The 18,022-nt window shown below is 46.2% G+C and overlaps 1 protein-coding gene across 1 annotated transcript in view; it reads right to left on the bottom strand.

Moving 5' to 3' along the window:
- Xylt1 (xylosyltransferase 1) overlaps positions 1 to 18,022 on the bottom strand; it is a 296,256-nt gene that overhangs the window by 108,861 nt on the left and 169,373 nt on the right. The window contains exon 3 of the mRNA XM_036190272.1: positions 16,991 to 17,504. Within this exon, the coding sequence (XP_036046165.1) occupies positions 16,991 to 17,504 (514 nt within the window). The remainder of the gene's footprint in view (positions 1 to 16,990; positions 17,505 to 18,022) is intronic.

Here is an 18,022-nt window from a genome sequence, read left to right as displayed (position 1 = left end):
AATCGTAGCCTATTCCAATCCTCTTTGAGAATGGAGTTTTGAAATTCAGAGTAGTTCATGGTTTTAGGCAGAGAAACTCCATTACCTGGCAGAAAGCCATTTGAGCAAAGTTCAAGATTAAACAGCCCATGGAGCTGATGTACCACCTGACTGTGGGCTTTTTCAGACTGACTTTGTGTTAAGGAGGGTGCTCAGTAGGGCTCACTCCATAGTGTCTCTCTTACCACTCACTCCCTTTCCACAAACACAGTTCTGAGGGCTAGGGTGGCTCACTTGGCAGGTGTGAGGGCCTGAGTTTGATCTTTAGAACCCACATATAAAAACAAAGTAAAACAGCAATCCACAAATGGTGTAGCCTCGAAAACCCAGTACTCAGGAGTGTTCTGGGGAGGTGACAGATAGAGCCCAGAGTCTGCTGGCCAGGCAGCCTATGCCAAATGAGAGACACAGTTTCAAACAAAGTGGACATTGTCTGAGGAATGACAGTGAGGTTGTTCTCTGGTCTCCACACTCGTGGGTGTGCACACACACTCATGGGCGTGTACACACACACACACACACACACACACACACACACACACACACACACACACACACACACACACCAGACAGAGACATAGTGTGTGTGACCTGCCCAGGTCATACATCCTAAAAGCAGCCATGGGCTCTGAACACAGGGTCTCCATCCCAGTGCCCCCCCCGCCAGTCCTTAAGGCGTCTATGGACAGCTGCTTGTTTCTCAGTCACAGAGATGTGCTGAGTCATGGTCGAGATTCCACATTCACGAATCCATGTGGGAAACCATGACAAATGCTTTCTTCACAGATCCTTTCAGGACCATGTCTCTCTTGATCGTTCTTTCCAGGCTTACAAGAGATTTGCCTTGTGCCTGCAACCATTCATAGAAAGCACAACATGTTGGTACATTTGTGCCTTGAGCATCCTCTAAATAATAGCTTTGGCCCCAGCCCAGCCACCACCACACACATCATGGTCATTTTTTTTTTTTTTAACAGAAATGGGGTATGAATTGAAGGGAGATTAAAACTATGAAAGGTTGGGGAGATTCTAAGGATGCTTGGGTATGCTAGTTGATGGGAAAGCACTGCCCCCCCCCACCCTGTGAACTTTGGAATTCTACTTACTCAAAGTATGAAGTATGAAAATGAGTTCCTTGACACACTGTCAATGGTATTCTGGATTGCAAGTCAAAGATCCAAAGATGTCATGAGGGTAAGCTTGTTTGTGAGGAAGACTTTATAGGTTGTTAACCAAAGCCCTGACAGAAAGGGGTAAGGAGGGAAGAAATTATTTTGGCTCACTTGTTCAGAGTAATCAGTCTGTAGTCACTTGGCCCCATATACTTGGGCAGAACATTGTGGTAACAGTGTCCTATGTCAGAGAAGACTTCCCTTCATAGCTGACAGAAAGTAGTGAGAAGGGAACACTGACAGTCAACTGGCTTTCTCCTTTTTCCTATTTTTATTCTTTCCAAGTTTCTGGTCTCTGGGATGGTGCCACTCACGTTCCAGGTACATTTTCCTCCTTAGTGCATCCTCTCTGAAAATGTTCTCACAGGCACACCCAGAGTGTACCCACCATCAGCTGTCATACTTGGTGTGAAACCACAGCCAGTGTTGGGGACCAGGACGGATCCACACCATGTCCCATCATACAGAGATAATTCTTTTGCCATTCCTGGCACTATGAACAAGGCTACCAAATCTTTCTGTTAATTTCAACACAAGCTAAAACTCTGAATGCTTCAATGAAGAGCTCCATTTTTCATTATTACCAACTGATTTTAAAAAATGTGAACATCCGGCCTGGGTCTGCCAAGGTGCTTGCTTTAGCCTCAAGGCTAAGTCTGAAGGTTAAAGATGTGTGGTTCTGCCACCTCCCATAGGCTGATGAGCACATACACTATCTGAAATCGACACACTCAGGCTTGGCTGCTGCTGTTGTTAGAGATACCTGTGGATGTTGGTATCACAAAATTACCAGAGCTTACAATAAGGATGCTGGGCTTGGTTGATGGGGAACAGCTGGTATGAGTTTGAAATGCCAGTGGATGATGGAGTGGTGATGTCCACTTTATTAATGCTGGGAGTGGCTCCAACAAAACAGTGGGTGCCTGTGAGGGCAGAACCCACTGCTTCTCAGTTTGGGATGCTGTCTGAGATGCAGGATAGGGCAGGGCAGGTTCCTTCTGAGGGCCGTGAGTCTGCATTTGCTGAGGGCTTTCCTGCTAGCTGCTGATGGCTGCTGGCAACCATCGAATTCCTTGGCACCTAGAGGCTCAGCTCTGTCTCTTCTCTCAAATTTCTTGCTGTGTATCTGAACTCGGTACAAATGTTTCCCTTTCATGAGAATAGTCACATTACATTAAGGCCCATTTTAATGACTTCATTTGAACCTGGCCATTTGTAAAAATCCTGTGCCCCAAAATGGCCACACTCACAAATTGGGGTGTTAGGACATTAACATAAAAAATCTGTGTGTGTGTGTGTATGTGTGTACATTCATATATATGTGCATGTTCATGTGTTTGAACATATGTATGAACCATGTGTATGAACATTCACATTGTGGGGAGATACAAAGACAACTGTGGATACTGGACCTCACCTTCCACCTTGAGATAGGCTCTCACCATCCTATCAGGCCTGTGAGCCTCCAGGGATTCTCCTGTCTCCACCTCCTACCTCACACTAGCAGCAGATGACAGACATGCATGGCCATGTCTGGCTACCCCACCCTCCACCCTTCCACATACACACACACACACACACACACACACACACACACACACACACACACACACACACTGGGTTCTGAGGATCCAGATTCAGTTCTCTACACTTGGCATAGTAAGTGCTCTAACCACTAAGCCATCTCCCCAGTCCATTCAATGGCTTTTGAATGACAAATGCAGCCTGCATCGACTGAGCAATAGCATAAAATTCGGGAACTCTGGGAAGAGACTGGATATTAAAAAGTCACAATGAAAACCCATTTACCTGGGTATTCAGTGCAGAAAACCTGAAGAACAACTTTAGGCTGAATGGCACTTGGGACTCAGAGATCCAGAGACTTGCAGTGTGGCTTCTTGGTATAAAGTCCAGAGTATCTCAAACTGAATGTTCATAATGTGGGAATAATGGGAACCGCCCCCCTCCCCTGACACCCAAAATGATCCCTGTTACTCTTATCATTTAGGAGGGCTCTAGAGTCGATCTGTACTTTTCAGACTTTTCTCCCCATTCTGGAAAGAAATTCTAAGAAACTCACAATTGCCTTTCTTCCTAGTGGGCTTCTCTCATAGTCCAGTTGGCTTCACTTGGGGTAGAACCTGCCCACCCTTACCTGTTCCCACAAAGGGTCAGAGGCCTTGGTTGAAGAGACCATGGAGTCCTGACTTGAAGACAAACAGTGAGCCACTTCCTCAGGTCATTTCTATGATTCCAGGGAAGAGCACAGGTAATTAAACAGCCTGTGTCAGATTTCAGATCAGTGGTGAAGTGTGCCCATGGCAAAGGTCTCTTCCTTCCGGAGAGGTGTAATTAGAAGCCAGAGACTGCAGTCTTCAGCACTTCTTGCCAGCAGTTTTAAAGGATGATCCAATGTTCATCTGAACCCAGCTCTGCTCCCTGAGAGACCCCAGGAATGCCAGGCTGCATGCCATCCATTGGCCTAACCCAGGGACTCTGGGTGTCCCTCCTGTGGTGCTGTGAGTTCATTGTGATTTAAAGGTTAGTCAATAGCTTGGGGGATCGGGCTGCAGAACCTTCCCTCTTATTTTCAAGTCACTTTTAAGACACTCCAGTGCAAGGCTACCTCTTCGCCGGGCAATGATGGTGCACGCCTTTAATCCCAGCACTCGGGAGGCAGAGGCAGGCCTGTGAGTTTGAGGCCAGCCTGGGCTACAGAGTGAGATCCAGGAAAGGCACAAAGCTACACAGAGAAACCCTGTCTCAAAAAAAAAAAAGAAAGAAAGAAAAGAAAAGACTACCTCTGCAACTTTCTCGAAGTCATCACTCATTCATTAGTCATTCAACAAACATTTGTTGAACATCTGCTGTGTGTCAGGCCACTACACCTTCGCTCAGCATCCTTCCAGTGATCATAGGTGCATTGAGACACTGACTGGAGATTTTCTCTTTTATAATAAGTTTAGATCAGAGCTTTTCCCTGCGACCTTGAGCAACTCACACTATCTCTCAAAGTCAACTGAAATGCTGTAAAGTCAGGTTTTGTTGCTGTGTGTTGAATCTATTCTGCATTCCCGATCACGAATGTTGAACAAATCTGTAACATGTTCAAACACACAATGGATGGGGCCAGTGATGCTCAGCTTTTGAGTAAGAGGAGAGGTAGGTGTCTCTGTAAAGGGACTGATTGATCACTAGGGCTCTGGGCTCCATACAACCGTTGTTGTAACTATTCGAGACAGACAGGCACTAAGGCCACCAACAGGTGGGCTTGCTGCAGGGCACAAGCCATCAAACTCAGAGTCCCTCTGTTAAAGAATTCAGATGTGGGCTTTAGGAAACTCTCTACCCCATCTCACTAAGGGGGGAGTTCCCTTTATCACATGTTAGTAACTTTTCTTGTTGCTTTGTAAAGTACCTGACAGAAACAACTGGAAATTTGCTAATGTCTCCAGAGGGTTCCAGAGAGGCAAAGGAACTCATATCACGGCAGCCAGGAAGTAGACATGAGAATAACTATGTTCACCTGGCTGTCCCCCTCTTTATTCCATCCAGGTCCGAATCCCATGGGATGATACCACCCATACTCTAGGTGGGTCTTCTGTTCTCCCTTAATCCTACCCAGACACTCTCATAGACACATTTAGAGGTGTGCCTGGCCAATGTTAAATCCAGTCAAGTTAACAATAGAGGGCACCCCTCACACATGGCTTCTGAGCACTGCAGGACCACACAGAGCCCTGTGGTCCTCCTCACTTCTGAATATACTTCTTACATACTAAGGCTCTAACATCTGCTCCTCTCTTCCTCTTGTGACCATGTGGGTGCTCTGCTCTTTCAGAATCTTTGCAAAGCTGCTCCTTCTGTTCCAGAAGGAAAGACCACTTGCCTCTTCAGTTCCTTTCATTTCCACAGTGTTTACAAGACAGCTCAGGGGCTCACCTCACTTTCACCACAGTGAGGGGTGTGATCATCAGCCTCATTTTCCAGATGTGTAAATTTCTCTCCAGTCAGTCCAAAGAACAATCCAGCTGTCTTCCTGGATTCCTCTTTATTGTTCCTGTCCACAATCAGTTAACACATTCTGCTAGTCCAGTGGTTCTCAACCTTCCTAATGCTGCGACCCTTTAATACAATTCCACATGTGTGTGAGCCCAACCACTAACTTACTTTGTTGCTACTTCACAACTGTAATGTTGCTACAATTATGAATTATAATGTAAATATCTGATATATGACCCTAAATAGGTCACAACCCACAGGTTGAGAACCACTGTTAGAACAGTCTAGCAACTAGACTGTCTCCACAATTGCTCTCAAATACAACCTTCCATGATTCTCATATAGAACACTGTGCCATTTATAACCAGGATTATGTCAAATCTGGGCTCTTTTCCAGAATTGGACCCTTCTTATGTATCTATCAACATATCCTTCTGTCTGTCCAATTCACTAATTATTTGTCTATACATTTATTCATACAACCATCTTTTGATCAATATACACCATTCTTCCATCATCCATTTATATGCTTATCCACCTACTCACCCTCTACTCATCCATTCATCCATTTGTTCACCCATGTATCTACTCATCTATCCATCCATCCATTTACTGACCTATATATCCATTCACCCATCCACTCCCCCATCCATTCATCTACTTACCCATCTAACTATTCACCCATCTACTCATCTGCCTACCCATTCATCCACACATCCATTCTGGATATCTACTTTGCATCGGTAGAGTAAGATGAAAACTAAAACAGTACCCTGAATATTTTAGACTAATTTGGAAAAGAGATGTCAAATGAATGATCCCTCAAATACACGTCTATTTCAAATTATGGTAAATTCTGTGAAAGAGAAGTAGGTGTCAAGATGACTCAGTGAGTCAAGGTGCTTGCCTCCAAGCCTGATGACCTCAGTTCAATCCTCCAAACCCACATTGTGGAAGGACAAAACTGTAAGTTGTCCTCTGACAGCCACACATGCCTTGGCATGTGCATGCAGACAATACATACATACACACACACACACATATATATATATACATATATATATATATATATATATATATATATGTATATATATATATTTTAATTTAAAGAAAAGTTGAAGTGATTCTGAGGAAGCTCAAGACATTAGCTCAGCAGGACAGACATGAGGACATGAGGACAGGGGTGTGGTTGGGAGGATCAGCATGGGGAGAAGGCTCCAGCCAAAGTCTGCTTTCTCTAGGAGACACAGGTGGCTGAGGTGAGGGCTGGGGCTCACTGAGCCCTGGAGGAAAGCGGTGAGGATGAGAGAGGAGGCTGGAGAAGGTGAGGCTGATCATCAGGAGGCCACAGACTTGCTGCAGAGAAGAGTACTGCCTTTTGTGGACAGTCAGGAAACCACAGCAAGATGTTCCAGGGCAGATCAAAGGAAGATGCCTTGGGTATAGCATGAAGAGCAATTTAGGAGAGACAATGGGTAGATATAGCAGCCAGGTATGAGGGGATGAGTTAGAAGGTGCTGTGACAGCCAAAGATGTTGTGTCTTGGCTACAGAGGCTGCTGGATAGGATGTGAGAACTGAGAACTCACTCTTCTAGCTTGCTTAGACATAAACTTGAGCCAGTAGGAAGCATCACTTGAACATCCCAGGAGGGTATGACAGCACTAATAATGAAGACCATGATTGTATGGCTGTACCAAATGAGAGGCTTACCTATCCCAGCATGCTCTGTATGCACCACTTGATAGAACCTGCAAGGCAGGAGGCTATCATTAGTCCCATCTCACAGATGGCAAAAATGAGGCAGAGTGAGGCCAAGCCAGCACACCCAAACTTCTACAGCTAGTCCCTGGTGGAACTGGCATTCAACTCCAGAATCCCAAGAAGAAAGAATGGCAAGTCCATTTCCTCCATCCTATATTCTGCAAGGATCCTGTCCAAAACATTTGGAGCCAGATAACCCCATGTAGCCCTCCTCCCCCAAGGAACCTGACAAGATTCCAGATTCATAAATAAGTCTGGAGGCTGAGTTCCACTGAGCTGCCGGAGTCTTTATTACTCTACAAATGCATTCTTAATCAGTCACTGGGGTCCTTCCCATAGAGCCTTTTAAATTACAGTTAAATTCCTTGATAGCAGTCCATGTACCCAGCACTGCATTTCCTGTGTTCACAGCCATAAACAAGGAAGGGAGGGGGCCTGAATAACCAGGTTAATTGTCCTTTGAGGTCTAGACTTTGAAAGCACTGGCAGCGGTGCCTCTAAATTCTCTGGGTCCCCAGCTGCAATGCGAATAAAGTTCAGAAAGAAACAGCGCAGTCTAGCCGGCATCAGGAGCTGGACCAAGTCCTCTTATGCCTGGTCTGGCTACTCTGGCTCCGCTGAACCTCCAAGTCACCTTGCAGGGACCCTCTGTCCTGGGAGCTGTCCTGGGAGTGGGTGGGGAGCAGGAACCTGAAGGGGTGGCTGCTTCCTGCAGAGGCTCCTCCTAACTTTTAGGCTGGAAGAAGCTTGACGTGTGATGGGAATGGGGCAGTAAATATCCTCGCTTCTGCAAATTCTCTTCTCAGCCTGCCACAGCCTTAAGGACACAAAGTCACAGTTTGTCTTAAAGCAGGAGTGCACAGTACAACCTTAGGCCAAATCCCATTTGTTCTGTAAACACTTATCTATTTGGGTACAGCCAGTCATTTCCACACAGAGTGAGTAGTTAAGGTAGAGATATCAGGCCCTGCCAAACCTGAAATAGTCATTAGCTGGTCTTTTACAGAAATTCTGTCAACCGTTTTTGTAACTATAAATCTGGTTATTCTGTTGTTCTACTCAATGCCCAACAATGGCCCCCTACTACTTTGAAATAAAGGTGAGATGCATCTCTGGAAAAAGTGACCTTTTTCCTGGTCTAGGAGAAGGCACTGGTCTAGGAGACCTCAGTGAAATAATGCATGCTTGCAGAAGGCCTAACTACAAAAATCACCCTGCGGCAGTCTGTGCAATGAGAAAGTCACCCTCCCAACCATTTCCAGGCATATAATTTGGGAGTGTCAAGTATATTCAGCACTGTATCATCAATTTCTAAAACTTATCCATCTAGCGAACCTGAAATACATATGACTGAGTGAAAACAAACAAAAGCCCAAATATGAACACAGACCACAACCCTCCAAGGTTCAGTGGGTAGAGCCTGCACTGTGCCTTCTACATTCCCTGAGGACATGAGCCAGAATAAATCCCACTGAGTCATCTTTGCCAGGTGTCTCGTCACATCAACATGAATGTAACTAACACAGGGTCCTGGGGGAATGAGACCTCAGCGTCCGCACCACTCATGGGAGGCAGCAAAGAGGTGCCTTTGGAATGACACTACATTTGTTTGTTTTGGGAGAATGGAGAAAACAGGCAACTTTCTACAACTCAGTAAGACCTGGGGAGGTGGCAGGGTGGAAAAGAGCAGTTAGCCTGAGGGTCTGAGTTCAAATCTCCAGAACCCACATAAAGAGACAAGTCTGGTTGTGCAGAACCCCAGGGTGGAGGGCAGGACTGAGAGAGGAAGAGCATGGGGCTGCCTGCCTAAGTCCAGGCCATAAGGCAGAGAGCATGGCACCCTGAATCCTCTATCCTCTCTGTCTATGTACCCAAACAGGCGCGCGCGCGCGCGTGTGCACACACACACACACACACACACACACACACACACACACACGCACATATGACACTTACACACACATACGCATGTATACACACAGACAAATACACACATGCACATGCACACACACAAACTGAATGGACAAGAGGAGATTCTGTCATCCCTCACATTGTCTTCCTGCTTTGGTGCCTTGACTCGTCCCCTGGGACCGGCTATTGGCAGCCCTCCAGTCACCCAGGCCTATTTCTAAGTTGAGGCACACCACACTCGGAGGTGAGCTATTAATTTGTCCTTTGTGGCTCAGGCTCGATCTTGATTTAGGGCAACATAAACTCTCTTCAAAATTGTGAAGAACAAATTAGTTTACTAATTTTGCCATTAAGAGTTGATCAACGGGACATGGTTGCCACCATCCTGCAATCAATCACCATTTCCTGTGTTTATCTCCTATTCAATTTTTACCATAGGGTTCTGTACGCATCAATTTGTGCCGATGCTCTTCCTACATATGTTTTAAATTACTTTATCATTGTATAAATTTCACAGCCATTAAAAAAGCTCTAATACTGGAGTGGCTGACATGGTGTTAAAAATTGGATTAAATTCCATGGGGTAATAAATTGTGACCTAAATCCAATCTCTCATGGGTGACTGAAGGATACAATGAAAAATTATTGCTTTGTCATTTTTACACTAATGCAAATATACTGGGAAACCAGAAAGATACAGAAAAATGGGGACAACCATGCAGCCTGTTCCTCATCTAAAGTGATCAGCTAACTTCAAAGACCATTCAGGGGGGGTCTCCAGTAAGATCAGCCCCCATTTCAGCAGCAAGTGAATTATCCGACAAGTGTGCACTTTTTGCAGCAGCTGGGAGGTACCACAGGCACAGCTCTACACAGCTTCCTTCTTTTGTAGGTGGCCAAGCATAATGCTGAGCCTCTGGCTATTGAACCCCTGGCCCACTGAATCCTGACTCTGCTCTTGCCAACTGTGATTTTTTTGGGGGGGTCTTCTCTTTCTGTGCCTTAATTTCCTGGATAACAGAGCTGGCAGGAGTCATTGAGTTAACAGGACTCACTTGCTGAGACTCATCCTTGGCAATTAGTCATCTTTAGTGGATTGCTAAGTGTGAGCACAGGTTTTAGACCCCCTTGTCTTCAGTGCTTGGGACCAGAAGGGCTCAGATTTCAGGTATTTTTCTTAATTTTATTATTATATTTGTGTTTTAATTTTACACATCAGCCATGGGTTCCCCTGTCTTCCCCCCTCCCGCCCCTACCCCCACCTTCCCCCCAGTCCTTCCCCTCCATTCCCATCTCCTCCAGGGCCAAGACTCCCCTGGGGATTCATTTAAACCTGGTGGATTCAGTACAGGCAGGTCCAGTCCCCTCCTTCCAAGCTGAGCAAAGTGTCCTTGTGTAAGCCCAAGGTTCCAAACAGCCAGCTCATGCACTAAGGACAGGTCCTGGTCCCACAGCCTGGATGCCTCCCAAACAGCAGGTTTTTAAACTTGGAAATTTCCTTCATATACACAATGAGATATCTTGTAGATGGGATTCAAATATAAACATGCAAATTATTTATGGTTATTTACATTGCATATTTAACTGATATAAGCATATATTATTCATATACCTGAAGGCAATTTTATATGGTATTTTAAGAGTGTCTGCATTTTGACTGCTCTGTGTCACAACAGGTCATATGTGTAATTTTCCTCTTGAGGGTTGGAGTCGGCTGTGCTCAAAAAAGTGCAGAACCAGGCACCATGGCTCACACCAGCAATCTCAGCCCTCAAGAGGCTAAGGCAGAAGAATCTGGGCTGCAGAGAGTTAACTTGTCTCATGAAAACAACAACAAACAACAATAACAACAACAACAAAATGTTGAATCTTGAAACACTTAAGATTTGGTACATTCAGATTAGGTCTGCTTAACTTGTATTTATGTATTTGTTTGCTTATTGACAGGAATTCATGTAGCTCAGACTGTTTTCAAACTCACTATGTATCCAAGGATGATCATGAACGTCTGTCCTCCAGCCTCCAGGCCTGGAGTGCTGGGATTACAGGCCCACTCCACTGTCCCTAGTTTATGTGGTGCTGGGGATGGGGCCCAGAGCCCAGGATGTGCTAGGTAGAATATTGTACCTTCTGAGCTACATCCTTAGCCCCTAGACTCTGTCCTATTTGAATTGCCATCCCAAAGTATTGCCAAAGGCTCTGCTGCAGAAGAAGACCTGCTAGCCCTCTCTGAAAACTTCCAAAACCATCAACTGCCAATCAAAAGATGATCTGTATTGGGCCTGCTGATTCAAACCTGATTTCCTAGCTATTAGAAGGCTGGCTCTACTTACTCATTTGATAATGGCCAGCTTCTCCTAGAACATAAACTCTATGAAGGCAGCTATCACCAACTGTTTTGCTTATGGCTTATTCCAGCACCAGAGCCTGGCACATGGTAGCCAATAAGTACATATTCGCTGAGTCAATCAAGGAACCCAGTATGTTCAAGAATGTAAGCCATTCCATCTGGAGAGTGTTAGCATTCTTAACAAGTGCTTCCAAAAGAGACCTAACTTATACCCAAAGACCATTTCTCTACTTACCTTCCCAAGACACTCCTGTCAGACTCACCGTCCTTCCCTGTGCCCTGTTTGATGCCAGGTAGGCAATAGTCTGCATCTTTTATTCTTATTGCCCATGCCTACCCTGCAATGCGAGTGTCATGAGATTAGCTGTTGTCTCTCTCATTCATCATATCACCCAAACAGCACCCTGTTTAGGTGCTTGTCAGGACTGGATATGGAATATTCTCTTCAAAGGTTCATGTACCAACTTTGGTCTACAGCTTGGTGTTCAGAACTGGGGTCCTCCAAAAGTGACTGGCTCAGGAGGGCTCTGCCCTAGTCAACCAATCAACCCATTGATGGATGCATCTTTTGGTGGCATTGTTAGGAGGTGATGGGAACTAGAAGATGAAACCTAGGTAGGAGAAGTAGGTCTCTAGGGGCATGCCCTTAAAGGGTATACCTGGTCCGCAGTCCCTCCCTCTCTGTTTTTCATTCTGGTTGCTGTGAGTGAGCTGCTGTGCTCTACAACACAATGCTTGTCACACTCTGCCCTGTCTTGGTCATAGCCCCAAAACAATGAAGCCCAGTGACCTGGGACCACAAATCCGAAACAGAGCCACAGACACTATTCCTCCTTTACGTTGTTTTGTTCAGGCACTTTTGCCACAGCTAAGAGAAATGGCCAAACACTGTTCAGTGCATTCTTTGGCTTAGTGAAACAGGTAATATTGAAGTGTGCTGGGGGAAGATCAATGTTCCTGTTCAAGATGAGTTCCCATGGCATTCTTTGGATATCCTACACTTTCCCCAGGGTTGTGAAAAAGCCAGAGGATGTGAGGTGGGATTTCATTCATTCTCTTATCTCGAACCACTCAATAGCAACAGATACTTGATGAATATCAAGCCTGGTGCCAGGTGCTAGAAGAATCAACAATTTTGTTCAAATGTATGAGAGAAAAAAAAAAAGAAGCTTGCCAACTGTACAACCCAAATTACTAGTATTCTCAACTGCCTGTGACATTCCTGGCAACAGGGGCCCAGATGCTAGTGTCTCCATGGTTACTTGGGGGAGGGAGAGTTGCTGTGCTATGGGGTGAGGTAGCCAGGGAAGAGGAGACAGGCACCCATGTGCTCTAGGCCAGTAAAGCACCTCAGCTTGCACTGCCTCCCAGCCATGCAGGAGCTTTATCCTTCTCCAAAATCCCTTTCCAGCCTTGAACAAAAGGGAAGCCGATTAGTCAGGTTCTCTCTAGGCAGAACTGCTCCAAGCTTCGGCTCACAAGTGCAGGGTGAGCAGCTTGTTCTCAATCCCTTGGTCTATAGAGGTCATTGTGAGCACACGAGAAAGACTCCATGTAACCATGATCCTCTTGTTAAAAATACACTTGGTTTGTGAAGTACTTATTCATACAGGAAGTTTCCAGAAGATGTGCCTGACCACAACCAGGAAAGGCCTCCTGCTCACTGTGTCGCACATGCTTTCCTCTTCCTGTGCAAACTTTTCAGCTTTGTTTCAAGCACATCACTGTTTCAGGGACAAGCACATGCTAGTGACAAGTTTGAAAGGAGAGCGTCAGCACTCTAGCAGAGGCAGCAGCCTGACATCTCTGGGGAAAGATGAAGAGGTGGCAGAGGTGGGAGGCAGGAAGAAGGGTCACTTTTGATGTTAGCTGTCTTGAAAGCCTTCTGGGTGGCTGGCTTTCTTCTCAGTTCTAATGGCCAAGTGCCTTAGCAAAGTCTTAGTGGACTGGTCCAGGTGTGAGACCTGGGGAACTGCTGCCAACTTGATTGGACTGAGAAGCACATAGCAGAGTGGAGCAGCTGTCCCTGTGTGTGTCTTTGAGGGCATTTCCAGATGGGATTAATTAAGAGCGGAAGGCAAACTCCTGACTGTGGGTGGAGCCTATGGTGGTCCCATAGGCTGCAGACCAAGACAGGTTAAAAAGAGAAAAAGGGCTGGTGGTGGTGGTGGTGGTGGAGGTGGTGGTGGTGGTGGTGGTGCATGCCTTTAACCCCAGCACTCGGGAGGCGAAGGCAGGCTGATCTACAAAGCCAGTTCCAGGACAGCAAGGGCTACACAGAGAAACCCTGTTTCTAAAACACACACACACACACACACACACACACACACACACACACACACACACACACAGAGAGAGAGAGAGAGAGAGAGAGAGAGAGAGAGAGAGAGAGAGAGAGAGAGAGGAGGGGGGCTGCCCCTTAGTTCAGGTTTTGCTTCTGCTTCCTGGACAGTATTATGTGAGCTGCTCTAACAATTTACTCTGGGACTGAAACCCTAGGAAACTTGGAAATGAGATAAAGGCAGGGCTGTGGCTTTGATCCTAGAAACCCACGATCTTAGTTTAAAAAACACATTTTTTTTTTTCCAGTTCAAGATGCCCTTGATCTTTGTTCCCACATTTATATTCCCTAAGACACAGGGAGGTTCAGTCAGTGTGACTGGGGGTCTTAGGGAGGTTGTAAAGACCAAAGGATGGACAAGTGTTCCATGTAACTGTGTGTGTGTGTGTGTGTGTGTGTGTGTGTGTGTGTGTGTGTGTGTGTGCATGTGTGTGTTGGCAGCTTGGTGGCTGCAGTGAGTGCAGGATCTATGGGAGGAAGGGTTTGCTGGGGGTCTGGACAACTTCCTCTGAGGGCATACTTAGGGACAGGACTTCCCACAAAATCCCTCAGAATCTCTCTCTGCATATTCATTGGTGGAGAGTGCATGCAAGTCTTCTTCCCTTGTAAATGTGCAAGCAGGTAACAGGTATTCTCAAATGGAATGAGGGGAGTCTCCTATACACGTCCTTCACAGGAGGCAAGGAGCAAAGGTCAGAAGGGCAAGAACATCTCTTCAGAAAGCAAACCTTCTCCAGCACTTCACATGGGCTGAGTGGGGTGAGGCTGAGGGACAGACAAGATCGAGGAGTCGCAATCTCTTCTATACAAAAGTCAACATAGAAAATCAATTTCATTTTCTCTGGATCTGCCCAGTGGCCTGAGGAAGTGGTCTGCAGTGTTTACAGTCTGGGCGAGGTCCAGGGAGGCCCCTGTATGTGGAGGAGCAGCTATCTTTCTATATTGCCTGATGTCATGTGTTCCCTCTTCCCAAGCTCATTTTGCAGGCTATAAAAGGACCACTAGGCTGAAGCTCCACTTCCTCCCGATCAGAGGGAATTCCGGGTGTCATGGTTTCCAGAAGGGGAAGGCAGTCTCCCTGTGGGGTGTAATTACATCCCTGCTTTCCGCAGAAGAATAGTTTATGGCTTAAATGCTATTAATTGTAAGCCATTCTGTTTCACGGGAAGTTGTTCATTGATAACTACCCAATTAGAGTTATTTTGCAATTAGTCTATTCACAGTAAATTTACTGCAAAGGGGAGGCCAGTGCAGGAAATTAAAGCATCATGGAGCTGGTGTGCCCTTGTGTCTTAAATGCCAACCCCATTAACCAGTTTGGAGGTCCTGGGAGAGCATGCCACCTTTGCCAAGGCAGAGACAGCCAACCCTGCAGGCAGTCCCAGTGAGCTTACATCAGCTTGCAGACCTCTCAGCACGACCAGGAGAAGCATGGGAAACTCTGCCGTGTCATGGATGATGCAGTGTGGAGTTAGCTGTAAGGCAAATATCTGGCCAGGCGCATTTGCGAAATGCACAGTCTTGAACCCTCTGAGATGAACACACCACCAAGGCACAGAGAGGGCAAGCAACTTGCCCCAAGTCTCACAGCTTGTGCAGAGGAAATCGAGATCCAAATGCAGGCACTCTAACCTCGCATCCATGCTCTACGTCATTGTCATAAGCTCCCTTGTTTCCCCAGATGACACCTTCCCCTCTAACTATACTGAGGGGAGGGGGGCAGAGCTAGCAGGTAGCAAGGTTTCTTTGGGACTTGTACACCTTGAGCTGAAGTGAAAATCTCTTTTCCTCCTGAAGACCAACAGACTTATGGAAGGGGACTCAGGCCCTGCAACTTGAATTCCAATACCAGCTTTGCTGATGGTTAGCCACATGCCTGCAACCAGTTCCTAAACCTTTCTGAGTCTCAGTTTCCTTAACAAAGGATTCATGGCAACAAAACACAGCACTGCTGATTCGACTACAGATGGTCCATGGAGTAAGGATGGATGGCTTAGGACTTTTCAACTTGACAATGCTGGGAACACAACCCCCACCTCACCCCCACCCCCCATGCCACACACACACCCTCCTGCTTCCCACATTCATTGCAGCATTTAATAACTTACACAATGCAGTCAACACATTATCTTAACATAAGCTTCGCTTTTGCTGACTTTGTCCAACTGGAGGCTGATGGAAACTTTCTGAGCACATTTAAGGTAGACCAAATTGAGCTAGGACAATCCATAGGTCAGATGTGTTAAGTGCACTTTTGAGTTCACGGCATTCATACCTTAAACTAGACGGTCAAGGATGCAAGCCTCTTCCTCACAAGCTAGGAAGCAATTTGAATCCCCTATAACCTAAGCAAGTGTATTGATGTTTGTGTGTTTGCTCTAAGAGCAGACTCAGTCATTGTGATGGAGATGTATGGCCCAGCAACCACACAGATTTACTACTAGGCCTGTCATGGAGCAAGCATGTAAGCTTGCTGTATGTGGCAGGAAGCACATTATCTTGGTTCAGACTTCCAAAGCGCCCCCTGCCTGGCACTGGCCAAGAACAGCTCTTGGAAACATTGCTTTCCACTTAATTATTGCTGCACACTAAGTGCCAAGTGCAATCAAGAACACAGACAGGAACCACCTGGACCACACAGACGACGGGGAAAGGAGGATCTTTCTTTTTAAATCTGTCTATTGAACAGGAAGTGTTGCATAGATATTCATTTGCTGCTACAAGCTCAGAAAGTCAGGCTGAGTTTGATTAAGGGAGAACATGTGAAGGGCATACTAAGCCTCCCTTTCCCATCTTCCCTTAGAGTTTGGGACCACAACCCATCTGATAAACTGTATGGACACATAGAGCCACAAAGAGGTGTCCCTCAGAATCCATGGGGGTTTGGGTACTGGATCCCACAATACTCATACCCAGCAGTATCCTGTCTCTTATATGAAGTAGCATGGTGTTTGCTTATGGCCTGAACATCCTCCTTCTATGTTCCAAATACTCTCTGGATGACTTAGCTAACGTCAGGGCTGTACAAATAGCTGTTAGATTATATTGGTTAGGTAGTAATAATAATAGGAAAAAAAAAAGCCAAGGTTTAGCAGAGACTGATTTTTTTTCTTTTCTGATTTCTATAGCTTGTGCATTCCAAGATATCTGTGAACTCAGCACCACACCTCTGTAGACCCCGAGGTCATACCACAATGTCAAAGTTGGACAGGCTCTTCTGCTAAAGGGAACAGGTTAAAATACTAACACATGTAATGTCATTTTGTAAAACTTTCCTTATAGCAGATGGCAGGAGTTCAGAGTCCCCAGACAAATCAGGTCTTGTGATCAGGGTTTGAGAGACAGTCTGGCTATTCTCAGAGGGCCTGAGAAGGCAGAGGGAGGGGGTTAGAGACAGGAGAAAGTGACTTACCCTCCAGGGGACAGAACCGAGCCACCTTCTCTGGCATCAGCAGCCCCAGCTTGTGGCGACAGTAGGTTTCTGCAATCTCCTGGCGGCAGTGCTTGGACTTAGCGCGGGTCAGAGCTGAGATGGCCTCCTTGCCAGAGATGTCACACTTGGGGGGCTGGTCAGACTTGGTTTCGGGGGACCCACCACCACCAGTCTTTCTCACAGGGCTGTGTCTTGAGAGATCCTTCCCTTGGCTACTGTCACCTGTGGCTTTTTCCCGAGGAGGCAGCACCTCGTTGGGGCTTTTCCCCAGGACTGACTGCACCTGACCTTTATCCTGGGCATCCAGCTTCCTCTGCAATCGCTCTTTATGCCTGCTAGGGCTCTTCTTGGCCAGCTCTGGTTGGTGCTTCTGCTTCTGGGTCCTGGGGGCGAAGTTGCTATTGTCCACATTCTCAAAGTCTTTGGGGACTGAGTTCTCATTATTGCTATCGGTGCGCACTTTTTCTTTGGGCCGGTGAGAGAAGTAGCCATCCTGGGGAATTAGAGAAACAGAAAATTGTCACTCTGGTAAGAAGGCTGGCCCCAAGAGGGCAGTGTGACAGAGGTCAGGCCTGAGCCAAGACTGCCGTTCTTCTCTTATTGGCTCAGACCATGGAAATACTTCTCCCTGGGCCTTACTTTCCCTCTCTGCTCCCTATAAAACTCTAAGGCCTTTCCATGCACAATTACTGCAATTCTCAAAGATCCCCTCATCCACTTCACTGTCTGGGGAAAATTTCCCTTGGGGCTCCTGTTCAAATCCAAGCAGAAGGTGCTGTGATGATAGATAGAAGAGTTGAAACCATCAGGATCAAATCATAAAGAAGACAGCATAGCCACCTGTTGAATGGACACATTGCCTTTACAATAAGCATGTCTATCTCTGTCCATAGAAAAATTAGGTTTGAACCACAGTCAATCCCATAGCAAGACAGCATGCCTCTTAAAAGGTTTTTAAAAAAATTTAGTTTAATTTAACTTAATTTTTAACCACAGTGCAGCTGGGGCCAA

Source organism: Onychomys torridus, chromosome 1 (genome assembly GCF_903995425.1).
Source record: "Onychomys torridus chromosome 1, mOncTor1.1, whole genome shotgun sequence".
NCBI classification, from domain to species: domain Eukaryota; kingdom Metazoa; phylum Chordata; class Mammalia; order Rodentia; family Cricetidae; genus Onychomys; species Onychomys torridus.
The sequence above is the reverse complement of the archived record's forward strand: the minus strand, read 5'-3'. Positions and strand labels throughout refer to the sequence as shown.